Source organism: Equus caballus, chromosome 7 (genome assembly GCF_041296265.1).
Source record: "Equus caballus isolate H_3958 breed thoroughbred chromosome 7, TB-T2T, whole genome shotgun sequence".
NCBI classification, from domain to species: domain Eukaryota; kingdom Metazoa; phylum Chordata; class Mammalia; order Perissodactyla; family Equidae; genus Equus; species Equus caballus.
In genome coordinates, this window is record NC_091690.1 from 36,268,824 (window position 1) to 36,296,201 (window position 27,378).

At 48.1% G+C, this 27,378-nt stretch overlaps 1 protein-coding gene across 2 annotated transcripts in view; it reads right to left on the reverse strand.

The window, feature by feature from the left end:
• KIRREL3 (kirre like nephrin family adhesion molecule 3) overlaps positions 1-23,347 on the reverse strand; it is a 535,215-nt gene extending 511,868 nt beyond the window's left edge. The window contains exons 1-2 of one of the 2 annotated variants that reach the window (XM_023645119.2): positions 22,889-23,347; positions 20,104-20,523 (exon numbers count right to left, since the gene is read on the reverse strand). In XM_023645119.2, the coding sequence (XP_023500887.1) occupies positions 20,104-20,158 (55 nt within the window). In that variant the 5' untranslated portion in view covers positions 20,159-20,523; positions 22,889-23,347. The remainder of the gene's footprint in view (positions 1-20,103; positions 20,524-22,888) is intronic. The other variant, XM_023645117.2, reaches the window with a different exon arrangement.
• Between the last annotated feature and the right edge of the window lie 4,031 nt (positions 23,348-27,378).

The window sequence follows — 27,378 nt, forward strand, 5'->3', positions numbered from 1 at the left end:
CGGATATGGGAGGTGAGAAAGAGGCTGGTGATGACTCAGGTTTCAGAACCAGGTCTCGGGGACATGGGGGTACCCTTTACTGAGATTAGGACCATAACAGGGGGTAAAACTATTTTAGTTTTCAGATTGTTGAACTGGAAGTGACAATGGGATATACATGATAGCCTCATGGAGTAGGAAACTAAATGACTCACAAGTATATTTTCATTGTTACTTGCTCTCATAATTAGCTATTAGAATGGGTGCTAGGAGCGTAAACTTGGAACTAACCATGATTCAGTTAGGATAAAATAAAGTAAATTTTGGATCACTTAGAAATGTTGATTCCCAGTGTTTTAGCAATGAATTATGGTATGTCTAGAGCTCTATACAACGGACTACTGTCAACCATTGTTGTAAATTTGTAAGAATTTGCAGCCTCATTGTGATGAACCTACAAATTTTGATGCTGTGTTTTAAACATTTGAAGCCCGGTACCGCAGGACCTCCTTTGTTACTTGGGTTTCTAGACAACGAGAGGAAAAATGGCCAGGTGAACCCTAGTTGGGGCTTTCCCATGTTTACAAGCCGTTCTATCTTATTTATTCTTAAAGTTAGCCCAGGGCCAACACAGGATATAGATGTTAATGCTGATGTTCTGAGGGGATGAGTATCAAGTGATTTCCTACTAGAGCCTTGAGAAGGACTGATGGCCTTCAGGCCCACTGAGAGCATGTTGACTAATTGCCGTTATCCTGTAGGAAAATAACCAGGAAGTGTGATATGTGCTACAGCTATAGGACTCCAGGCAGAAAATAGGCCAGCACCTTCCTGGGTCACTGGGGAAGGGCTCCGTGAACCTGTAACCCTCTGGCTGAAATGTGACTCTGCCCCTTTCTACCCAATTCTAGGAGGGAAAGGCAATTAGTCTTTTCTCAACGTGGGAAAACATCTTGCCTTTTATGGCATTCTTAAAACCGTGTGTCCTGATGCCTGAGGAGACCTCAAGCCGTACACGCTTGGGGGGCTGTTTCCAGTGCACCCCCTCAGTGGAGTAGGCTCTGGGCTTGGTCCCTAGGGAGCCGTGGGGAAGCCTCCATCTCTACCCCAGAGGGCGTCCCTCCACCCGGCCCTGGGCCCTCCTCGACCTCTGGTGGCGGTGCCTGGTGGTGCTGGTGCCTGGGGAGATTTCTGAGCTTCTGCACCACACACTCCCTTTCCAGGGGACTCTGCCAGGGATGGCAGCCTTTAAACACCTTATTAATATTCAAATCTATTCAAGTCATTTCAATTTGAATTCTGTGCATATTATCAGATAGAACAAAATGCAAATATATACAAATTTACCCATATGAAGAAATAAATAGGGGGAGCTCTGCATAATGGGATTATAATCACTCGTGGGGCTTGTCTCTCGTTTAGTTCCCCAGAGCCCCGAGGCCCAGGGCTGGCTGTGGTGCTCCCCACAGGACTTTATAGCAGCAACATAACCCATAACCTTCCCTGGACATAAGATCTTTGAGGGGTGAACATTTGATAAACCTATTCAGAGATGCTATCATTGTCCACTGACTGTGTCTCTCCCTGGGCTTCCAAGGTAGAGTTGCTGGGATTGGCAGGGCACGCGTGGGATGGCGGCAGACTCAGAGGCCCATCTGGGGCCTCACATCTTGCCCCTCCTGGAGGCCCGGGAGCTGGGTCAGTCACTCTGGCACTCGCCGTGTACCAGGCAAGGGGTCTAACAGTGCCAAGGCTTCCACGGGGTCTTGAGGCATCTGGTGGTGGGATGGGTGGGGAGGGGCTAAGCTTCCAAATTTCTTAAATCTCTAACCTGGGGGAGACCTCATACAGCCTTCAAAGTGCATTAATGGAATATCCAGACCCTGGGGATCCAATGGTGTTAATACTATCCATACTATCAGTACAATGGTGGCTCACACTGTCACAATATACACTCTCCTTTGCTCTGCACATGGTAGGACACACAAACTTACCCTCGAGCCTGTAACCCCACGTTCACTTCACGCACTGTTGGCACTACTCCCTGTGCCTCCTTCCTAGCCAGACCCTCGGTCAAATGCCAGAAACTCAACCAGGCAGGAAGCGAAGAGAAAAACATCAGAATTCAGGCACTAACCCTCCTACCCTCCAGCAAATCACACGGAGAGCAACACAGTGCCCCTTTCTCCTTTGTCTTGCACTATTGTGGCTGTTGGTATCTCTGTTTCATTTCAATTACTCCAGACAGGAGGAAGGAGGCCCAGCTCTATGGTATTTTAAAGGAGAGTTACCCATACTCCATGCTAATGAAGGCAAAGTGGATCACTATTAAGAATTATTTAGTGAGGCTTAACTACAGAATCTAATAGATGCTCCCCCTAATCTCTCCCCACGGGATCCAGTGATTGTTGCATCCAGCAGTAGCTCCATTGATTAATGTAAGTGTAATTTATACCAAGTGATAGTATAATATTATAATAACCATTTCATACTAAGCACCTCTTACTTGATAATCCCAAGTACTTTATAAATATAAACAGGAGAAAGATCATTCTCCCTAATTTAAACATACGGAGACTGAGGCACAGATTCTTCTCACTGAGAGGTAGGATAGGAATGCCTACCTTTACCTGAAAGGGAGGGGTGCCCAGCTCCACTCTGTCTTTGATCCCTGTGGTAGGAAGAATGATGAGCCCCTAAAGACGCCCATGTCCTAATCTGTGAATATATTACCTTACAAGGCAAAAAGGACTTTGCAGTTGTGATGAAGCTAAATGATCCTGAGATGCGGAAACGATCCTGGACTCCCTGGGTGGGCCTGATGTCACCACAAGGATCCTTAGCAGAGGGGCAGGGGGATCAGATTCAGTGGTAGTAGATGTGACAACAGAAGCAAGAGGCTGAACTGATGCAAGGAAGGAACCACAAGCCAAGGGATGTGGGTGGGCTTCCTCTGGAAGCCAGAAAAGACAAGGAAACGGATTTTCCGTAGATCCTCCAGAAAGACCTATTTAGACTTCAGCCCAGTGAGGCCCATTTCAGACTGCTGACTCCCAGAGCTGTCAGGCATCCGTGTTGTTTTAAGCCACTAACGTTTGCGATAATTTGTACAGTAGCCATCGGACACTAATGTAGTCCCCATACAGCCTTTCTCAACTGAGCTGTTCCTGTGAACCAAAGAAGCCAGAAAATGATACAAAGAACTATTTTTCCCCTTTTTCCAAGGATAGCATATAACTAGCACCATTTTCGATGCACAGGAAATAATGTAATTCATTAATACAGTGGATGCCTTTATGGCATTAGAGCGTCATTCTCCTGCTGAAGCCTGCTGAGAAAGGTTAGCTGGCATCACGCAGAAAGCAACAAAGTCTCTTGCCTTGAGAAGAGACTGAAGATGCTGAGCAGATCTAGTCTGACCTTGGGCACCAGCCCAACACATGTGGAAGTATGGAACCAGAGGATGGCAAACACCTCAGCTTTGCATAGCGCCCTTCGCACGGTCTCAAAGCACCGCTCAGCACGTCACAGCTTTGTGAGGCAGGTGCCAGAGAAGGCCTGCTTCCCTTTTGCCTTAGGAGGGCCACGCCCAGAGCCATGCCACAGGCACGTGATGGAGCAAGGGCCTCCTGGCTCTAGTCCAGGGCCCGTGTCACGTGCTGGGAGGACGAGGAGTGGTGGTGGGTGCTCTGGACACTCAACAAGTTCTTTCTCGACTGACAGGCTGACAGACTGACACTTCCTGGCAGATGCACTGTGTGGGAAGGGCATGGCCACCATGTCCAATGAGAGGCTGCCCTGGGAAGAGCTTCCAGGCTACTGGCAGGCTCTGTTAAGTCCTTACCCTAATGGAGCTACTGTGTTCTCTTTATTATGCCTCATTTACAACAGATGGCCTCAGTCAAGGGCAATTTTTTCACCAGCCTCTGCAGAGAGATCTTTGTGCTTTTGTTAGAACCAGCCCTCACTTGACGAGGATCCCTGCCCGAGCTCCCCTCACAAGTTGCCATCCTGCCTCTAAATGGACGTGCTCACCCCATCATGCTCCAGGTGAGGACGCAGGAAATAACCTGAGGGGCCCACTCAGCCAAGCACCCTCTAAGTGTATACTCCTCTGGGGCAGGAACCAGAGGGACACGTGGAGGAGGGGGCTGCAGGAACCCCTGGGCCTGGATTTGGAGCTCCTGGGTTTTCCTTTTACCTTCACCCTTACTACTGCTGTGTCCTTGTAGAGGCCACTTAACATAACTTGGTTTCATTTTCCTTAGTTTCTAAAGTGAGGATGAGAGTTGACTGTAATAAATGTGAAAGGGCTCTGGAAACCATAAAGTATTACATAAATGTAAGGAGGGATGAAATTATTACCACCTTTTCCCCCAGGAATACTTGGTGTTCACAGGTGCTCTCGTTGCAGAAGGCAATAATAATGATAAGTAGAGCATATTCTCTGATAAAGCACTTTCACGGGTCGGCCAGTGAAACACCGGGCACAGAAGGTGGAAGCCATCCAGAATCGCTGACACGTTACATTCGCTCCCTGCATAAGAAACCCTGGTCGGGTGCCGACTATGTACCCAAGTCCAACAGAGGCCCTGCTCAAACTGAGATCAACAGGACCCAGCCCTTGCCTTCCAGAAGCTCAGAGTCTAGAAGCGAAGGAAGAAGCCACTTCAACATGTTGAACTACAACGGGTTTCCACGGACGGCTGTGGAAAGAGGGAGAAAGGGCACTTAAATTGGCTTGTGAGGATGGAAGTCAAAGAAACTTCCTCCAAGAGGCAAAGGGAGTTGGTCCTTAGGGTAGAAGTTAGCCAGACCAATATGGCAGAGAGGGGAGGTCCTTCCAGAGGGGAAGAAAGATAGGTGAGAAAGCCAGGAGGCATAAGGGAGCAGAGCACACTCAGGGAGGTCAGCAGCTCCGTTTGGCTGGAGTGAAGGGTATGTGTGAGAGTGTGGGGGAGAAGAGAGGGGCGAGACCTCTGGCCTGAAGACCTTTATCCTGGAGGTGTTGGGATGCTGTCAAAGGAACAGACAACCATCCAAAGACAGAAACCTCTGTGCCCTGAATTTGGCACATTTGGCTATCTTCATGGCTAAGCTACTGAAGTATTTCACTGATTAATGGAAACTTCAAGACCTTCTTGTATATAAGGAGTGTGCCTTCACGGTCCCCATCTGGATCGGGGAGAGTTAAAGCTGTTGTTGTTTTGAGCCCTACAGTCTTAAGATGTCCAGGAGACTTAAATATCTGTCTCCCACACACATCTCAGCGTGCTCAATCTTTCTGTCTGTCCATCTGTTTCTCCTCGCTAGCCTGACAGTCACACACACCTGTGCCTCCCCCCGTCCCCTCTCATCTAACACTACATTATTCAGACATCTGGGAATGTGCGCAACGCGTACACAGCAGCCACGGGTGGGTGGTTGAGGGAGCCTTGAAATCTGCCACTGGCTCCGCCTCTCTCCTCTCCACCGCTGTATTCCTCAGCTCCGGCATTTGGTTTCCCATTGGCTATTTGGGTTGAATAAAGAGGCCCAGAGGCCTAGTGATGAGAAGATCTTTTTTTATGAATTGAAAAATAAAAGGACAGTAAGCAGCTAGCAGATCCCGGTTCACAACGAAGTGAATATCAACTTCTGTGGTTGTACTGACCTTGAAGATTTTTTTTAAAAGAACAAGAATTCTCAGGGTGCATTATTATATACGTTCTGAATGTCTTCACTGTACAAAGCAGAAAATCCATCCTTTATGGACATGAACATCTCTGGTGGACAGTGTTGACTTTAAAATAAAACTCCTAAAGTGCACATGGAAGGAAACCTGTGGCCGTTCTTAGCGACATTCTTCCCTGTCTGCACAGACGGCCGCATGGCTTTCCTGGGCCCTCCTGAGGTGGCACAGGGCTGAAAGTCGCATGGAAAGGAGTGACTCTCAGAGTTCTTCTCAGCTATGAGGAAGGTGGTGATGTCAGCGACAGAAGGCAGTGCCGCCAAGTTCCAAATTGTATGTTCCACCACGTTTGGTTTCCTCTGCGCTGGACCCACTTAGTGACTCCCAAACCCATCCTCTCTGTGCAAGGCATCCTAAGATGACACGACGTGAAAACTCTTAGAGGCCCCATGAGTCACCTCAACTCCCCTGTTAAAAATTGCTCTCAGACCCTGCGTACAGCCCACGTTTATATGAGCGGTATTCACAGGACGGGGAGCAAGATGTGGCGAAGAGGAGCCACGTGGGATAGAGCAGTGTTCTCAGCATTAAGTGTGTCTCAAAATCAGCTGGAAGGCTTGTTAAAACATGGGCTGCTGGGACAAGCCCCTGAGTACCTGATTCAGGAGGCCCGGAAAGGGGCCGGAGAATCTGCATTTCTAACCCTTTCTCAGGTGATTGTTAATGCTGCTGATACTGCTGATCTGCCCATCACACTTTGAGAAGCACTATGACAGAGAACCCACGAATTCAAATAACCTGGGGACCACATTAAGGCCTAACATGCCTTTGATACAGGAAACAGTTACAGGTCCATGCTTAGAGGTGGGGTACATATGACCTGCTGAGACGCCCTTCCCACCATCACTGGGAATGAGCAAATCTGGTAGCGTCCATATCATGTTTAATATAGAATTACGTCTAACACAGAATTGCATCTAATATATAATTTTTTAATTGAATAAATATTTATTACGTACCTACTTTGTTCCAGTCACTGTGCTAGGCATCCTCACTGGATGCTGTTCCCATAGCCTGCCATCTGCTCAGAAATTAAAACCAAGAAGAGGAACATTGTCGCAATCCTTCAAACTGGGGACAAGGGAAGGAGGCTGAGCGGATGCAGGTGCTCCCGTGCCACAAGATGCACCCACCGGAAACTTGTTTTCTTTCTCTGGACAAGTCTCTACTAAGTGCTTGTTTGAAAGCATCTCAGTATTTACTGAGAGGGAAGCCGTGACCTCTGTGCCCCATGCACTGGTGCCTGGTGGACATGCGAACACTCTGAACGCTAGTCAATAAACGGAGCAAAAGGGGCTGGTGTCAAAGAGATTCCTATTTGGGTTAGAAAATACTATTCAGTTCATACGAATTGCAACAGCCCTTAGGAAACATCCCTGCCCTGACTGTGTAAACATTGAAGGTGGACGACACAACATAACGTAGGAAGACTGAGACTACGACTGCCACAACCTAAGAAGACTAGGACAACTGAACTTAAAAATACAGCAATGTATGCATTTTTTATTTTCCGTGGTACAGATCTTAGAAAATAAACATCTGTTGATGATGAGAAGGAAACGTCGATTTCCGATTATCATTAGCAGAAAAATGGGAGGAAAGTAATATGTTTTTCTGGACAGTATTTTCTGATTCTGGTCAGTTCAGGTGTTTTCACCTATTATGTATGGATTTCCAACTGTGAACGCCTCTGCTCTAGCTTGATGAAGAGAAAGCCCAAAGCAGAGCTCAAGCCCAGAGGAAGGGGCCCCCACGTGGATCTGGAGCCCCGGCAGCAGCTGACAATGCCCCACTGATAGGATCCGTGCGTTCCACTCAGGGGCTCAGACTGCGGAATAAAGGGAAGGAATTTCATGTCTCCCACACAGAGATCTATCTGCCTTGCATTTTCCTCCATATTCCTCTGATTCAATCTAAAGGAGCTTTGAAAACTTCAAAGAACTTTTATGTTTTACTAGTTTATCATAAGTGTCTATCTTAAACCAATATTATGATTTTAAGCATGGCCTGGGAAGATACATGCCATCTTCAGAAATGATTTCTGACACAAGGTAAGATGCACCTGCTGGAGCCAAAGTAAAGAGACTCGAAGGCTGGACGATATCAGACTCTCCGACGTTCTGAGAGGCCTTTTCATTTCTCCCTAACGACCATTATTAATCATTTCAGAACCATGTGGTCTCTTGACATTTTTCCTATTCTAGACTTGACAAAAAGGAGGGTTTTGATGTCCTGGAATGCCTTTTTATGTAGAGCAGCTCCATTCTTACAGCTAACACCAGGCCAACCTCTCCCTAAGCAGAATGAGGTTTAAATTTTTTTTTTTAATCCACTGAAGGAAAGTTAGGTGGTGATGAATTCTTGTTAAGAAATCAGTATTTGACTCTCAAAACGTTAAGCCAAACTGGAGCTGGGTTGTGGAGGTACAGAGCAGCCGCGAGCCGTGTAGCAAAGCTTCTCAAATTCTTCCTCGGCTTTTGTGTTAGGGGAGATGTTTCCTTCCATTTTTATCAGCTCTTCTGCCCAAGCCTTACAGGTTACGAAGGAGGAGGACCAGAGGCCAGGCCACGCGGCTCACTGACAGTCACACAGCTGTTGAGGCACCGGCGTGACGGGAATTCCTCCTGAAGGGCCCAGCAGCAAAGGCTTTGGGACTGCACACAGGGGTTTGAATGGTGGTTCTACCACTTGCCAGGTAGGAGAGCTGAGGGCCGGTTATGGGATCTGTCTGAGCCTCAGTAGTTTTCGTCGGCAAATGGGGGTGACAGTCCCTGCTCTGTTAGACTGTTGACAGAATAGGGGAATGCAGGCGAAGCTCTGTAGAGGACCCGGGTGTTGCCTCAATAACCCTCCCCATGGCTGCCTCCGATCCAGCAAGCACAAGGCGTTCGCAGTGGAGAGAAACACAACGAGGCCAGCGTATAGAGACATTATAGGTTTGAATCCTTTCTATTCTCACTATTTCCTCTCTCCCCGGTGCAGCTTTCTATGGAGGGATCCCAAAGCACTAACGAAGGTCACTTGTGAAAGGAGAAAGGGGAGAAGGAGGCCAAATCAAGGGGCCAGCAAGGCACCAGGACCAACAGCACACACCACGTTGGTGTAACAGCTTTTTATATGGGGAGGAGCTCAATCTCGATTATTTTTAGCAAATTCTCAAATTATGCAGTTCTATTTTTCCCCTCTGACCTGTGCAGCATCAGATCCACAGTTTGAAATAAGGTTTGGCAAGCCTTATGCAAAAAGTTTTCATCTGTGTCGTGAGATGCTCTGGAAGTCACCTGCCATTTGCCAGTGGAACTAATAGTAAAATGGACAGAGCAATCCTACCTTCTCTCCAACTCCACTGCACCCCACCCCCAGAAAGACAGACAGTGTGAGGACAGACAGATGGATTGGGCAGGTGGCAGCTCACCCTGCTCCTGAGAAAGCAGAGAGGACTCCGATGGTGAGTCCAGGTGGGGGAGGCTGCTTGGGTTAAGCAAAGCCATCTAAAATCCTACTGGCAACCAAAACCTGATGTATCATCAAATAATGTCTGATGGCTTCAGGCAACAGAAATGGCCAGATCTACCAGCCGCTCAGGCCACACAGAGCAGACAAGGAGTGGACTGCTCCCACGACGGCCTCATCCTTCCTTCGTCCTCCGTCCCACCAACTTAGTTTATGCTGCACGTGGATCCACCCCAGGGTCTTGGACACATCTCATTGGTAATTCTCAAGTGGTGAAAAAGGCAAGCTGCTACCCCCTAGGAGACAGAGGAAGATGTAAGGTGTTCTTGGGGCCAAGAGGACCCCTTCACCTTCCTCCCCGCACAGTGCAGGGCAGCCTCGGCTTCTAGCGCCTGCCTCAGGATCTGGTTACTTTTCCCGGAAAGATGCACTTGCAAACAAACAGCCACGATGCATGGCAATCTGTTCTAATGGTGCCTGTTCCTGTCCAGAGGTGAAAACGGAGGAGCACCTCTTCAGCCTGTCCGGGAGCTCAGGAATAATGAGCACTAATTTTAGCATCTGTTTGTTTTGCTTTTTCAGTATGAGAGGGGAGCGGCAGCAGAAACAGTGGCTTCTGTACCATTAAAGGGGCAAACACTAGGGAGAGGGGCAGTGGCCCAAGGCCTGGGAGTGGGCTCGGGGAGAAGGGGGACTCCTGGCTGCCAGCTGCCCTCCTGGGGAGGACCGCCACATTCATCACCCCCAGGGACACAGACCCGCAGGGAAACCCACATGCTAGCTAAGGTTTTTCTTGCTCCCTCTCGCTGTAGCTCTTTAAGCCCCTTGTGCATTTTAATTGTACCCATCTACCTCTTGCCGCTCTTCACAGACACTCCTCTTAACACTCTGCCCTCACATCATCAGACAGAGGAGGAAGGAACTAAGCCCCCTGGAAGCTGCTGCCATTCGAAAGGCCTTCTCTGCCCTCCCATGCCCCCTGCCTCATGCTCGGCTGCCCCAGCCCCGCTGTCTGGGCAGAGAAGGGCCCAGGCATTCTGGCCAGAGCCCAACTCTCTTCCTACTACTCAGGGCCTCCCTGGGCCTCTGGCTCTCGGCTCACTCCTGGGCTTTGCAAGCGCTGCTGCTGCCACCATCAGGCGGACGTAGGAAGTCCCCTGTCTTCTATCCCAATCGTTCGGCCAGCTCCGGACTGATGTGTTCCCAAGGAGAGAACAGGCCCTCTCTCCTGTCACCCTAACACAGGTGTAGCATCCTATGTAAGAAAAAGGCTTCAGAGTGTAGCTCCCTGATGAGATGCAACTCCCTGTGGACATGGGGTAGACCCCAGCGTCACTAAGAGAGATGTAGAAGAGGGCAGGTCTTAGGACACAGAGAACAAAGCCACTGAGAGATTATTCGATGATTTTTCTGTCAACGAAGGGCACTGTCATTGTCAGGGCAGTGAGGCTGGGAAGAGTGGCAGTCACTTCTTGTGTGGCACCTGGGATGGGTCTCCAGGAGAGAGCTCTAAGTTTCTGTCCTCCGAAAGTCTGCATGATGAGCCAGCCAGGTCCCAGTGTCAGTCTGAAGCTGTCATAGCTCCCAGCATCGCCAAGGGTGACAGGTGGACTGTCACACTGTACCAGCGCTGAGTCACCTGTGACATTTGCAGGTGACTGACAGAGATGGGAACTGACATGCATTAAAGAACAGAAGGACGTGACTGTTTCCTGCTGAAACCGAGGCTTGCCAGAGGATGTTTCTCTTGGCAGTGTTCCTGCTGACCCAATGGTCACTCAGAGCCTTACTTGGAGAGGAACCACTTCCTACAGGGCAAGATCACACTTTAAATAGTTGAGTTCTTTCCTCTGCCTCCTGGGGAGCCCTCTTAGCATCTGCAAGTGGTGAGTGAGAGCACTGCTTTCTTCTCCTCCTTTCATTGTTCCTCACATTTCATTCCAATATCTCAACATTTATTCATAGCCTTCCACATGCCAAATAGTGTTCTAGGCACAGGGGGGATGAAAGAAATGGCTTTAATCAACCAATTAAGAGAAGCAAAGTCCTTGCCCTTGCTTTCTCTCTCTCTTTTTTTTTTTTTTGTCCGAACAGCCATAAAAGGATCTATCCAAGTGACATCTCCCTGACTGCTCTTCACTCCCAAAGGCTGGCCTGTCACTTCCCCTGGAAACCATGTGCCCTCAAGGTAAAGCTGGATGCCAGAAAAATGAAGGAAACAACTCAGAAAGAATCTGGAATCAGAAAGAGACAGAGCTACAATGTGGGGTCACTGTTCAAAGGTCAGCTCCCAGATATTCATGGGGAACTGCTGAAACTCCTTCTATGCCTAGACACTGGGATTCCCACCAATTACAAGAACACGAGTCACCTTATGCCACAGCTTAAGATCTTCTCATGCACTTTTCATTGTTGAGGATTTGGAGCAGCTGGATCTGTCAGCATCTTGAGAAGCATCAAGGCACATGAAAAAGTAAACCTGATTGGGAGAGATGTTGGTCAAGCAACGTAACCTTTGCGAAGGTACGACATTGCTGATGGTTGCCCCTCAGTGCTATCACGGTGATGAAATGAATCGCTCGTGAATGGCACTCTGCAACCTGTGAAGCTTCAAATAAATGCTAATTATCCTCATAGTCATCATGAGAAGAACGTTATTATTGCCACCATGACCACCACCAACAACCAAAAGAATGTGCCTGGCACCTACAAGAAAATGTGCTGGACAAAGAGATCTATAACATATCATCGACCTTCTAGGAATTTATTATGCAGAACAAATAGATTGTTGCTAACAGATAATATTCAGGGAATCTTAAAATTGGAGAGAATTTGGATGTCATCTGGTGTACTCTTCAATCCATTTCTGAGGCACTGACTCTTCCATTCTTGATGACCCGAACTCCACTCTCAGTCAGAACACTTTCAGTGACGGGAGACTGTTCAATGGGCCAGCCGTAGACACAATGGGCAGCCACAGTCTTCGAAATGTCGCTGTCTATTTCTTGCAGAACAACTGAAGCTCTTGTTTCACTACTGAGCTCGTCCTGCCAACCCCCTCACCAATTCCAGAAGAGAACAGGCCAAAGTGTGGGACACATGGGTGGATCTGATGATGTTCTTTACTCTTGAATGAAAGGTTACTTGGCCCTGGAGACTTGTAAACATTTCTAACATCTTCTGAGTAGAATCACTTAGCTTGTAACCTTGTTTTCCCCAAAGTCAGTGTAGCTTAGCTTCCTCTTGAGAACAGCAAAGAAATCATCAGCAAAATGTCCCTAGGCATCTCTTGCTTATCTCATCCTTGTCGTTGTCTCCCTTTCTGGGTTATCATTTATCCTCGATGTTAGGCTACCTCTATCTCTGGCTAGCCTTCCAGGAGCCCTAGAAACCGGCAAATCCCATCCCTCAGTGACCCCGTCCGACTAACCGTCCAGTGTGCACTCAGCCATCTCTGCTCCTGTGTGCTCTGTATTCCCTTCCACATTCTCTACCCAGCACATCACTCTTACGTCTACCTGCTATCCTTCTCTGCCTTCCCTCTGGAGTGTAGACCAACAGTGAAGGTCAACTCCTCAATACTTACTCTCTGGCTCACTTTTCCATCCCTTTACACACTAGCTATGAAGGAAGATGAACTGGACAGAGCAAGTATACTTCCATTCAATTCTACATTTTTTAAAGCCCCATGTGAAACACAAGGAATATCAAGAAGAATGAATAACATGTTGATCCTTCTTTTTTTTTTGGTCCATGGAACCCATGGTATAGAGAGGACTACAGACTCATAAGCTGCTAACAATGTTTCTAAAGAATGGACTTAATTCTGACAATCCATCCTCAAAACATTTAGCATGGTCTGCACGATCCTTCACAAGCTGACCCTTCCCTCCCCCAGCTTCCTCTCTCACTGCCCTGAACACAGTGACATTCCAGCCACCCACACTGCCCGTCGCTTCTGACCGTATTGCATTCTGTCCTGCCTTTGCATGCACTCTAAGGCACAGCCAGGAACATCTTTTGACTGTTTATCTGGAGAACTCCTAGACATCCTTTAAAATCAAGTCACCTCCTCTGTGTAGCCTTTTCTGATGCCCCTAGCCATTCCTGCTGCTCTCAAAACACTGACAGCTCTGAGTCCACCATATTGTAGCCATGAGTCAGTGCCTGCTACCCTGGACCGGACTGAGAGCAGATCCATGGTCTTAGTCATCTTTGCATTAAAAGGCCCTGGCACAGTGCCTACTACATAGTAGGCCTACCATGAGTGTTGGCTGAGTGGCCAAGGGCTGAGCTTTGGTGCCATAAAATGCTATTTGATCACAAAGGAAGGAGTAATAAATGTGACCCGCTGAGACACCAGACTATATGGAGCCCCTGGGGAAAAGGTGCGGGAAGGAGAAAGTGATGCTTGGTTGTCATTGCTGAAACTTTTGGCGTCAGATTCCAAATTCTTGTCTTCTAGGCATAAGTCAGAAAGAAAGTGAACTTGCAACAAGTGTCCAGTGAACATAGGCCAAGTAAGCAGACCATCTAGATAATTCAGCCTGATATGCACACATCCTTTTAATACCGACAAAGAATGCCATTGCAATTAGTTTCAATTATCAAAAAAACAAAACAACAAAAAATGGCCTCAGGTAATCTACTTCACTTTGCCTGTGAGGACACCAGCACCAGATGGAAGATCAGAGGCAGAGCTCACCTCCCTTTGGAGGAAAATGGTGATTTGTGCTAAGTTCTGGACATCACTGTACTTCAGCAATAAGTGGTGTGTGTGTGCGGAGTGGGGTGGCGGATGGATGGAGGCTTGGAGAGGGGATGATAGGGCTTCTAGACCGCCAGGAAAAATCCCCCCATGACATGTGGGGAGAGGCCTCCATTGGCCAGCTCTTTGCCTCCACTTCCAGGAAGGAGATGGATGGTGTTTACCTCCCGATTTCCACGCCCTGGCCGGGACTGTACCAGAACAACTCTACAAGGAACAGGATTCACCCATGCTGGCCACTATTTCCATGGCTTTAACTTGTCACCAGTGTACCAGGGAAAGCTGACACTTATTTAATCCTCACAGTGGTCTTGACTGTGTACTCACGAAAACATTGTATGCTTTTGGAAGACGTTTGTTTCCAAGCAGCTTATGTTAAATTGCAGTGATATAAAGGAAACTCTTATCCAGTATTGACATTTACTGACTTCTAGAAGTATACAGCCAGAATACTCATTTTTAACACTGGGAGAGAAGGAAAAGAAAAAAAAGCATAATGTTTGATCCCTGGCTCCTTCAGTGGGTCAGAAACATAAAGTGAATGAAAGTGAATGTTCAGCGGGGTGGTGGAGATCCTCTGTGACAACAGTATGGGCTCTGAGAGAGCGTGGCATGCTCAAGTCCTTCCATGCTTGATTCTCAAGCTTTAGCAGAAAGCAGGATGTAGGTTTCTTTGCATGAATGTGAGAGGAGTATTCCAATGATCTGTAAGGTATCTATATTCTTACTTGACGTGCACAACTAACTGGGTAGATTCTGGCTTTCCCTTGGGGAAAAGAAGATGGCATGTGATGACATATGGCACAGCACTGTCTCAATGCACTACTCTGTCTGCATCATTCCTCTAACTCAAAGTAAAATCCCACTCCGTTTGGAATTCAGGGTGAAGCTATCATCCTGGGCACGGGATGCTGGCTGGCTTTGCTCCTCACTCCCTGTGGATAGCAGGCATGTGATACGAAACCTAAGGGAGCAGACAGCCCCCAGAGCAGCAGCTCTAGCTGGACCCTGCTCCGTGAATGCTGAGGTGTCCACTGGCCTGAGAGAAAACTGGGGCCCCAATCACTCTGTCCAAGAACCACCATTAAAGTCAGGATCGCTGCAGTGCTGAGTCCAAGCGTGGACTCCAGCCTGCTCACAATCTTCTGCCCCTCTCCGCTGCTGAATTCGAACGTCCCTGTTCCCAGGCCCAGGAGGAATTTAGCACCTCACTGTTTCTAGGTTGACCCCTATTAAAAATGCCTGCACTATTTTTTTTGCCTAAAAGTCATTTTGACATTTTAGAAGGATAAGGACTGTAGCTGAAAAATGATGCCTATGCCCGTGGAACTCCCTCCCCACCCCCGATTTACATCAAGATCCTAAAATGAATGCTCTTGGCCCTCCTCCCCACTCCTCCATCACAGGCAATTTTCTTTTCTGCGTTCATGTTTCCAAAACAGTTTATCTTTTTATCTCCTTAGAAGAAAAGTACTCTGCAAATCAAAGGTATCATTAGTATTGTTATTATTTTGCTATTGAAATCTCTTGAATTCACTCTGGATTATTCATGTGCTTTTTTGGGTCTGCAATATAATGCTGCCTAAGTCCCCCCCACTGGGCTGAACAAAAAAGAAAAATTGCATCTTCAGGCCTAATCCCCTGCTCCACCCCGTCTCCTGCTGGCCCTGGCTCCTACCAGCACAGGCACGCCAGGCAGAGCTGCTCCTTGGTACCATGCCTAGCTCACTGCTGCCATGTTCCAAGCAAGAGCCTCCTTTGTAACCCAAGAGGGAGGCCCTGTGGTATCCTCCAAGTGCAATGTGAAGGCGTTGACCCTAGCCCACACCCCTCTCCCCCTGGAGAGTTTCTCTTCCCTCCTCAATAGGTCTGGCTGGCAACTGAGAACTCCCTGCTGGGCAGCAGATACTGTGACAACCCCCATGCCCAACAGCCATGTCCCAGTTCCCCTCACCCAGAAGATGTGTGAAAGAAGTCGTCCCACACCCTTGGCAGCTATGCATTGACCTTCCAGGACAAAAGAAGTGATTCTTCCTCCTCTAGACAAGACGTCATACCACTCGGGGTGCTGGTGGGGGGAGCATCACACTTATTACTTGCCTCCTCTTTTGTTATATGACATTTCTGGGTAAGGACAAATGTTCCCAAAATTACTGTTCACTCTCAATTTCCTTTCCTAATGCCTTCTCAGCCTGTACCCACTATGATCCCCTCCATCCTTAGGCAGCCCCTGACATGCTTATACTATCTTTTGATGCCCCTTCTCCCTTCCCAAGGGAGCTTCTTGCGAGTGAAAGCCTCTTGTAGTTGCTCTTCCCTTTCCGTGCTTCCCATCATCCCCATGGCTCCCCTCGCCCTGGCCACTCTCTCCACTCACACTCTGCTTTACCCTTCTGTCTGCTCTTGTATTCCCTTGGAGTAGATGCTCTTCTACTCCCTGGGGGATTCATGCCACCATGAACCTCTGCCCCTCTGATGGCCATCCAACAGCCCCTTTTGGTGATTCCTGCCAGCAAGTCAAGAGAGCAAGTTGCTTAGTTTCTTCCCAATAGGGAGATGATGCCCCAGATCAATCCTCAACTCAGGGATGTCGTTGACAAGTAAATGCAAGTTTTCACTTTCACCCCAACACATTCAGAGCAGTGTGGCACACATGCAAACCCAACAAGAGATCTGAGTTCACCAGAATTAGAACTTTCAGACCACGAAGTTACCAGGCAGGACAGGACACTGGGAAAGCAAAACCTCAGAGAATGGGGGAGAGGACACTTTCCTAAGAGCATCTGAGTAGAAGACACCAAGTTTGTATCACTACACCTTTCCCGAACTCGCCAAACTCGAGGTCTGATGGGAGCAGGGAGTCTTCAGTCCTGCTAGAACATCATCCCTCCAAAGCTACTCAAGATGTGCATCTGCAGGCTTGGATGGGATGGGTCTCAAAGATGAAGGAGGGCACAGAAGGAAATAGTTGTGGGCAAACTGGAATGATAAAGGGAAAAAATACAGCAAGTTCTAAGTTTATGGATGACAAGAGAATCTATTCCTTTTTACCTAGGGGCAGAACATGCCTCTTCTCTGCAGGAGGTAAATTGTGCTGTGACATTATCCCTCTCTGTATAAAGCACGCGGTCCTGACAGCTGAAGGAAGAGGCATCCCCAGCAAGAGAGAAACCCATGAGCAGCCCACACTGGCAGCTCTCCATCTCCTTGTGGGAGCCAGGCCCAGGGAGGGAGGGAGGGGAAGCAGCAGAGGACTGTCATTCGGCCTTTTTACTGTCACCTTAAGAAAGATAAATAAATATTTAATCTCAATCTATTTGAAAAGCCCAAACTTTAAAAGAATAGGGGTACAGCATATCACTGACATTAATTATACTTTAATTTTACTCTCTAACAGGTTATGGAAAAAAGTAAAGGTGAATAAATGTTTGACAAATTAGGAGAGAAGAGATGATTGAAATGGACGTTAACAGTTTACCTAAACGTTTTGCTCTTCAAGTCTTCAGAGCGCTGGTGGAGCACTCCCTCTGTATAGGAAGGAACACAGCCAGGAGCAGGAAGTGTGAGAATTGTATTTCCAGAAACTCTAAAATGACATGCAGCTTCCCACTGCAAGAGGTTTTGGGCAGCAGATGGACATGTCACCAGAGTGCCAGATAAGGCCCTAAAAAGAACCCTGGACATTTGTTTTCTCTGAGCGGAGGGCCATCCCCGAGTCTCTGCACATTTCCTTGGAAAGCATCCCAGGAGGAAGAGCATGCGGACGGCCAGGGTCAGACGGGCTGCTCCGTGGGGCATGTCAGCTTGGGTGAACCTCACTCAGGAGGACGACAGCGGGAGCCATCTAGAGCCTGGGGGCTAGTCCTCTCACGACCTGTTGGAAGTGGATATGCCCTATCCAATAACCTTATAAATACATGGCACCAGGTAGAGGTTGGACAAAATATATGAACTAAGCACACGTGTGCAAAGGGTCAAGCAGAATACTCTGGGGAATTCACAATACTCAAAACAACATCCACATTGAAATAAATGTCCATGGATCGAGTTAAAAGATATTCTATCACAAAGAAGTTGATAAAACATCACTCCACTTGACCCTTAATCCCTATGGTCAGATGCTGTCTATTCAAGGCCCCTTCAATGTCGAGTGACGGGGTATTCTGACTGGCTATGTCCACTTGGGTCTCATCGTCTTTCTTTAGACCTGTTTTGGAGTCCCGTGTACCATACCTCTCCATCTGGTAAGGTGGGCAGTGGTGACCAAGCTCAGAACACTCAGGAATAACAAGGAACCATGAACTGCATGATGCTGTGGTTTCTTCCTAGTGCCCCCAGGGCTAAGGGTAGATGAAACAGAGCATTTAGCCTCCATAGGTAAATATTTAAAGATTCATATGAGGCAGTCAAGAAATAGCTCTGTACTGAGACAAGATTGAGCACAGTGGAAGAAGCACACTGTGATGATTCAGACAGCCAGAGAGGCACTTAGACACCTATCGGCTCCTTATGCCAATCCAGAGAGCAATCGCGGCTCAAGCTTCTAAGAGCACAAAAGACTGATGAAAACGTGCACTGGTCCTAGGAATACGTGTGTTGGGGGGATGGCTGGATCCTCCTTTCGGCGATTAGGCATGTGACTTCTTGAGTGAATTGGTAAGAGGCAAAGGAGAATGGGAGTGAGTGTGTGTGCTGTGTATGTGTATGTGTGTGTCCATAGGCAAGCACACACACATGCAAGACAGAGGGTAACCTCACCAAATAGTAACATCACCCAAACTGTTTCTATAGCAGTGTTCTGGGAGAGTTCTTATTCATTCAGCCTGAGAACTCTGGGGAAGACAATTTATCTTCCTGCTGCTATACGGAGCCCTAGTGAGACGCGCACAACCACACGAATACATGGGGGTTGTGTGTGTGTGTGTGTACAGCATAATTATACACAGGCATAGGGAGATAAACACTCACAGGGGGGAAGGGCCCCTGGTCTAATCAGCATAGTCATCAGCAAAGTTTGACACGGGGAAAGATCTGCCTTGACCACAGCACCGGTGGAAAAGCTGAGGAAGGAGGCGTGGGGTTTGCTTACATTTGGCTTCTCCCTGGCAAGGAGGGAATGGCAGGCACACTGTTTGCTTGCAAAGCCAGCCACTCATGGCGGTGCTCTGCTTTCTCGAAAACTTTTACCCTTCATTTAATCAACAGATGGACGTGCTCTGCTGTGGATTTTTTCTGAGAGAATCCTGTCCCTCTCAGAGCTGTGCTGGCTGGCACCACGCTGCCTCAGATGGCACAGGCAGCACTGGCATTCCAAAAGAGTGGGAAGGAACCGACTCACTTCTCCCCTTCAAACTCAATTCCACAGGTGACGCTGGATACCTCTGGCTAAGTAGGCATTCAGAATCCCTCTCCTGAGTTTCCCCTTCCCTCCCTCCACCACGCCAGGAGCCCAGAGGTGGCAAAGTTCTTTTTGGAATGTCCACTAGCTTCTCTGCCCCTGCTAGGCTGCAGAAAGAAACAGTCAGCACCAGGGGCGAAATTTCATTTTATATCCTGAATCCAGTGCTGTGTAGGACTCAGAACTCAGCCTTATTCAGAGAACTCGATTAAATTCAATAGAACTCCTTACAAGCTTTTCCCAAGCACTGCAAATTACCCCCACGGTACATTCGGTAATTGCAGCCCCTTCTGCAACTGTGTGAAGGCACACACATTAGCTTTCCATACACTCAGGCAAGGCAGACCTCATTCGAGCTGAAACATCCACCTAAACACACCTCTCCTTCCCTACCCTCTCCTTCTCCAACCTGGGTCAGAGGGAGAGGAAGCGCCCAGAAGTTGAGAGCGGTATATCCACACAGATCCTGCCCAATTAAAATCCCGGGAGCATAAAGAACGCATTTGCATTAGAGAGTTTGAGCTGGATGTTGACAAGTGAGAGGAGAAAGTATTCCCCCCAGCCCCCATACCCTTCCTTCCAAAGGACATAAACAGTACCATTTTGTTGCATTTTCAAAGGCAAAGAAGCAATGCCAGTGCATCTCGGCCGGGCACCGAGAGAGGCATCAATCAGGACGAGTTTCCGAAGCCTGCCACATTCCTGCCCTCAGCCTCCCGCGCCCTGACAACCCAGCCGACTTTCTTCGCAACTCCGGCCGCGCAGGGGTCCTACCTTGACTGAAGAGGAAGAAGCAGACGAAGAGCAGATCGAGCTGGAAGGGTCTCATTCCTCAGCGCCGCGAAGCAAAGCCGGCAGGGCAACTTGGGGTGGCAGTTACTTTCTCCTCCTCGGCGGCTCGCGGTGCTCAGCCTCCGCCGCGGTCCTCTCCGGCTCGCGCCGACCATCTGTCTGTCCGCCGGTCCCTCCGGGTGGCCTCGGTCTCTCCGTGCCTCCCGGTATCAGCAGCCAGCCAAGACAAGTTGCCTGTTTGTAGCCGCCTCAGGAAGCCGGGATCGTCAGCAGCGTGCCCTCTCGGAGCAGATCCGTTCTCCGGTTCTCGGCAGCCCAGGCACACAGCTTCCTCCGGCGGGCTCCTCCCACAGCGAGCGAGCGGGCGAGTGACGAGCGACAGAAGGGCTCCTTTCACTGAAGCTGGGGCGGGGGGCGGGGGGCAGGGAGGGGAAGCAGGTCATAATTAAAGAGGAAACACTTGGAAAAAGGCGATCTGCAAAACGGAGGGTGGGGGGAAAGGCTCTGTTCTTTCTTTCCTTCTTCTTTTACCCCCTAAACAGGGGAAAATTCAGCTTTTGTCACCATTATTGACCAAAAGGCATCTTGAACAGGGACCAGAGCTGTGACTTTTTGTGCACACGACATAATGTTGTTTAACGGGAGTGAAGTTAAGGATGACTGTATGCATATGCATGTATTAAATATGCATGCATTAAATATGCATGCCTCGCCTTTGCACAAGGGACTGGAAATTGGGCTGAAAAGGGAAAAAGGAAGAGGTGGGGGGGAGGGGGGCATGCATCTTTCTCCAGGAAGGACTTGGCCAATGTGTGCAGCAGGAGTCTCCGAGTTGGGGAAGAGAGAAGCATGCTCTGCATTTTTGAGACTTCCCGGGGAGGGGTAGGAAGGTAATAAAACGTGAATGTTTAGACCTCAGTTTGCTTAGAAAACAAAATGAAGGAACCAAAGGGAAACCGAGTGGAGCTGTGACACATGCCCATTTATTATTATTATCCTGGTTTGTGCATTTCCTAACAAGGAAGGAGAGTAGCCTGTCTTTGCATGTGGAGCCTCCCTCTAATGCACGCTCCATCCCTCGGAGCGTGTCTTTCTCCAGGAGGTGCTGTGAGTCCAATTGCGAAGGAGAGGCCAAGGTCATAGGCAACTGCCTTCCAAGAACCTTCAGGTCTTTTACCTGTAGTGAAACCCACACTCAAATCAAACTCTATTTCCTCCAAGATATCAACGTGAATTTATCTAGGTCTATACACTTGATAGACATTTAGATGTGCTTGATATAAGCAGGGCCATGGGGGAAATAAAATCGTAGGCACACCCCATGCCTTGAGGAGCTCATAATTTAGTGTGGAGGCAGAGTATACACAGAAGATACAAACTATAAGGATAGTTACAAGTATAAGATATGCAACCTTACATGCAGAAGACTGGGAGGTAAAGAGTAAAGAGAGGAAAATGAAAGCTACTCTCCATTTGTGCCATCCAATTATAAAATCAGCCATTACTTTCTTCCCTCACCGGACCTTGGGGAGGTCTTTTGGGAAACTCTTGGCCTTTCTTCCATCAGTGTTACATATTTTGGAGACTTTGCTGACTGTAAGGCACCTTCCAAGTTTCCATGTGGATGTTAACTTTAAAAACGCCTCCCTTGGTATTTACGAACAAGGAAGAGAGCAGTCGAGGCACACGTGCAAGGGTGTGCTGGTAGGAGGTGACATCTGGTTGCTGACAAGATCTACAAATTAGTAGGTGTCTGCTTTGTTGACTTTTCTATTCTTAACTTAATAGTTTATTTAACCGCATCCCTTAGAGGCTGTTAAACATATCAAAGGGAAATTTGTAAGCAAGCTTTAGGGATAAAAAGAAACGCTGAGCAACAGAAACTAGGAGGACCCACAAGAGGCACCCCATCAGCTAAACTAGCAAACAAGGGACGGAGCAAAGTGCCAGCACACCCTTCGTCCACTGACTTGCTGCCACAGTCAATGCAATGAAACAAAAGAGGCAAATCAGAACACATGCAAAGGTGAATAATAATTCTAAACAACATATGCCAAATACCATATCAGCAGTGAAAATATGGCATGTAGAGTGCTGTAACTTCACTGGTGGCTTTTTGTTAAATCCATGGGGGCAGGCAGAAATTTAAGGCTTAGGTACATTCCTAAGGCCAACCTCTCGGTGAATAAAACTAATAATCTCAGAATGTACAATGTATCACACAAAGAGACATCTGAGGTTTTAACAAAACATTTATCTTTTACGCTGTTTAATTTTGATTGCTAATTCCTGAGTGGCCTGGGGCCCAGATCTGCTTAATTCTGTCCAGGGGGGAAATATTACAAAACCAGGGTCAGGAGGCTAGTGAACTGTGCAATACACCAGAATCAGGCCCATGTACAGGCACGTGCACACCACACACACTCACTCTTGTAAAGAAGAGGGGTGGTGGGAATCCGAGGTTGGAAGGACCTTGCTTTGCTCTCCCACTGGTCCCTGTGACTGGCTTGATGATCCCCAAACTGGCTCCGATCCCCCTAGTCAGCTGGGCCTGTTCCCTTCTCCACCCCCGCCGCCCCCTCCTCCCCCCGCCCAGGCCCTCCATTCACCCCAGCCTCCTGTCTCCAGCAGAAAGGAAAAAAGCTTGGATTAAGTGATGAGCTGCCTGCCTCTAAAAGGACCAGGAGGCGTTTCAACCCTGAGTGCCGGAAAAACCACGGCAATCTTCGGCAGCCACCACGTGGGGCAGCGAGAACGACAGCGGTACCTGCAGGACCCACAGCCAGCTGCGCTCTGGCGCCAGCCCCGACGGCGGCCTCGCCATCTCCGCTCGGGCTGGTCCTTGGCCTCACCTCCTCCGGGGCCTCGGTTAACCTCCAGGCGCTGCGAGGTGCCTGCGCGCAGTTCGCTGGCGAGGAGGGAGGTGGGAGGCGGCGAGGAGCGTACGGCTCCACCTGATGGAGAAGAGCGGAGAGTCTTAGACCTCGGAGCGCGGCGAGGGGAGGGGTCGGGGAGAGGAAGACCGCCGCCCCTGGTGGGAACCTCTGCGTCCGGAGCACGGCGCGCGGGCGACTGGGTCTCTGGGCACGGGCCGTGGAGGCGGCAGCCCTAAAGAGACAGCAGAAGACCAGCCACTTGGAAAACGGCCCAAATTCTTGTTCCCTGCACATCCAGGCTCCAGGTCTGTTGCGCCCACCGTGCAAGCCAGGGTCCCTCACCAGCAGGTGGCATCCTCTCCAGCGTTTTTTCTGGCTGGTAGCCCAGGAGGCCAAGTTCATCAGTCCCCAGCCCCCTTAATCCAGGCCTTCAGTGCCAAGTGCTGTGTGCTTTGAACCACCTCACCCCGGCGGGCCGGCGGGAGAGGATCGCCAAGAGCTTTACGGAGGCGGGAGGCCACAGAGAGTGAGGGCTGGCTCCAGATTCTGCGGCTTGCCGGCCAAAAAGTTTCAGAAGGGCAGGTCTCCACCTGAGAGTTTCCAAGTCCTGCTCTCCTGGCAGCAAGCATTTCCCTGGAGTTTTCTGAGCTCTGGGACAAGAGAGAGAGACAGGAGTTTCTGGGTCCAGATACAGGAGTGTGGGGGTACTGCTGTTCAGTGCCTGGAGCCACCTCTGCTCATTGCTACTTTCCAGTGACCTTCCTCTTGGCTGTTAGTCCAATGTCTGTGATATTTATTACTTCTTTGATCTGTGCAAAGGTCTGTTTTGGGTACTTTAATAAAAATGTGTGGAATGAATACATCAATTCTTGTTCTTAGAAAGTTTGTCCTCTAGTTGTGGAGAAGTATACACAGGTGTACACAAGGAAAAAGATTGATGAAGCATCTCATTCGCTTTTTAATAAGACAGAAATTGCTCTGGAGGTCATCTGTCTGGGCGAATCCTTTCTAGATGGGTCCTTCTAGGCCCACCTGCCTGAAGCACTACAGGAAGCTGCGGGGCTGAGGTGCAGCCCAGGGCCCAGCCTTCAATCCAGGCTTTCTGCTGTCCTACCCTCCTCGTGGTCTCACAGTGCTCATGATGGCCTGGCGCCCTCTCACTGTCTTCCTGTGTTCACGAGGTACCATTACCACGAGGAAGAAGGGAGAGAGGCTATTTTATGAGATGGCGGTCATCATAAGTGGAGAATTTCCTGTTTAATGCCTCCTCACAATATTTGTTGCACAGATACATTATAAACCACATTTCCTTTCATTTTTCGTATATCCTGCCATTGCTGGTTAAAACCTCCTTGTCCAGGGGTTTAAATACATTTTGAACAGCCCCTCCCGGGAGTTCAGGGAAACCTGACTCTTGCTCCAAAGTGCATCTGCATCCCGAGACCAAATGTTCTTCAGAGGTCCCCCCTGGGTGGCAGCCTGGCTGACCTGGGCACTCACAATCTTCTAGCTTATTTCTTTTTCATTTATCTGAACCAAATTTCTTGCTCACATCTGTGTAGGTGGATTATAAGACTTTAACCCCTGCTCGCTGTGGTCAGTCTCTCCATAGTAGTGTGGAAGGTCCCGAAGAATCAGGTATTCAGCTTTCACAAGCAGCCCCTAAAGACAGGGCCAGTCTGCCCCACTGATTCACTCAAGGCCAGGCCTGAAGGGGGGGGTCATGGCGACCTTTGACCTGAGCTCTGGCCTGGACACTGCTAACTTTTGTAGCCACTTCATGTACCTGGGCATATCTTTCCTCATCTATAAAAATGACTGGTTGGAGGCAGCGGCTCTCTGGGATCCCTCCCAATCCCACAGTCCTCGTGTCTGTTTTCCAGAGGCCACACTCCTCAGGCTGGAGAGATTTGAAAGTGCTTCCCAGCAACCTGAGTGCTAGGCAGATTATTGCTGGAGGCTGATCCCTATCCCCAAGAGAACCAGCAATGGCCCTCGAATCTTCATGGACCCCTCTCCTCTCATCGGTTACGACTTTTCCCCAAACTATTTCATACTCATCCTATTTTGAGTGCCCTCGGTCTTCGCCCAACTTGCTTAACTTGTGATTTCCCCCCTTTCTTTATTTTTCCCAGAACCGTACCCCACATCCAGCCTTGACTTCAGGTTCCAGAACAGATTATCTTCAACATCTGTTCTATAATTGTGTTGGATACAAACCTTTTATCAAAGTAAGGGGATGCTGATGCCAGGGGGGCTAATTGTAAAGACTCCCTTTAAAGGCAATAAGCACCAGGGCGCCTTGTATTTTAACTCAGTCTTAACATGAATCGTACCCGACTGTAAAGTTTCTCTGTCTGTGCCTCTTTGTCCATATCCTGGCAGCTCCTCGAAGGCTGGAGCCACGCCGGTCCACTTCACAGCTGTGCTCCCAGCCCTGGTCCTCATAGGCATGAGGCTCTCAATACATATTGTCGAATGAATGGTAAAGTTTTACCTAGTGCCCCACATCCCATTTCCTGTTTTCTGAATCCAATTTAACTTATTCTTCGCTCTATTATTAAACCATTGTCAAACATCTGGCATGTGCTTGCCACTGCTCCGTCTCTGTGTTTTATGGGGATGGGTAATGAATCGAGCCTATATATAGTTTGCAAAATGTGGAACACACTTTAAGATGCATAGCACTATAGAAATGAAAGATATTTTTATCTCTTCAGCATCATTCTGCACAAGGAGACAATTTTCTGGTAGCACTGTTTAAGAACAATAGACCTGTTTAGCCTTGACACACTCGTGCATGCAGGGCCCTGGGTATTCAATACACATGGGAGCAGCATTATCTCTCTCAGCAAAGGCTGAAGAGTGTATAATTTACAGGAAAGAAAAGATATGAGAAACATTATGAAACGAGGTAGCAGTGCCCCATGCCTTGTCTCACCACAGGCTGAGTGCACAGGCCAGGACCTTCGTCCATGCTCCAGGGATGGCACCGAAGGCAAGCCTCAGCACGCCTCTTCAGTGCTTGGCACAAGTCTGTGTCATTTCGTAATATGTCATGTGCTTTTTTTGTGTATATGAATAGGCTGATTGTGTGGAAAATATTGGAACATAAAGCAAAATTCCAGTTTATGATTCACTTGTGGTATTCAAAGTCTTAGAAATTATATTGATTTTTCTTTTTCTCCATGATTTTTTTAATTGTCCCCTCCCCCAACGCACGTACACACACGTTCCCCCGCCCCAGGCCTGTGTCATAAATTAGTAAACCTTTACAGCAGCCAAGGGAGCAGTTGCATCTCGCTTGAAGTCTCTTTAAGCTTTCTTCCTAGATGACAAACTACTTTCTCTTTTCTGTTTGTTGCATACAGTATTTTTCTTTCCTTCCTTCCTCTCTCCCTCCTTCTCTTCCTTCTTTTCTTTCTTCCTTCCTTCCTTCTCTCCATATGATAAACTTATATATCTGTAAGTATAACTTGTATATTTATCTATCTTTGTAAAGTTATTTAACTTTATGAATACACAAAACTTTACACACACACACAGCTTTTCTTTTCTATTAACATGCTAGCAATAGGCCTCCTATTCAAATATTCTGAACTACTGACCCCTAGACCAGGTTTTCATCATCTCTGCCTGAACTCATAGCCTTCTCAACTCATTGCCTAATCTGCAGACTAAGAAAACCCTTCTCCATTGTCTAACCCACTTTTCCACCACATCTGTCTGTTTGAAGTTCAGTTCTGTAGTATTTTCCCCATGCTTAAAAATGTGGATGGTCCCCCAAGACAGAGTATAAACTTTCTGTCATGAAATAAGGGGCAAGTCAAACAAACATACATTTCTCCATGGCCAGGACCCTCCTTCTCAGCCCACACCTCAGTCCTGTCGAATTACTCTTTCTTGATGAGAGACAGCAGGCAATTTTACTTTTCCATACTTTCTTATCCTGTTTCCTCTCCTGGCATGACTCTCCCCGCTCGCATACCCCTTTGCCTAATAAACAGGTGTGCATTGCTCAAGAATCAGTTGGACTGTCACCCCACGAGAAGTTTGCTTCAACTCATCCTCCCCTCAGTGAAAATGAACGGTTTATTCATGGGAGTTTCCATAATATTCTTATGCTGTTTTATTATATAACTGTTAATATTATATTACAATTATTTATTTATATGTATATCTTCCAAACTATATGTGAGATCTTCAAGGTCAAGGACTATTTTTGGGGTTTTTTTTTGCATATCCCAGAGTATATTGCTCAATTCCTGGCGTATAGTAATTGTTTGCTAAATGACATGTAAATAAAATAAAATTAGACCCAAAGTCTTGATGTCTCTCCTGTGGCCATCCGATCTCAAGCTTGAGATTTTCTTTTTTTATC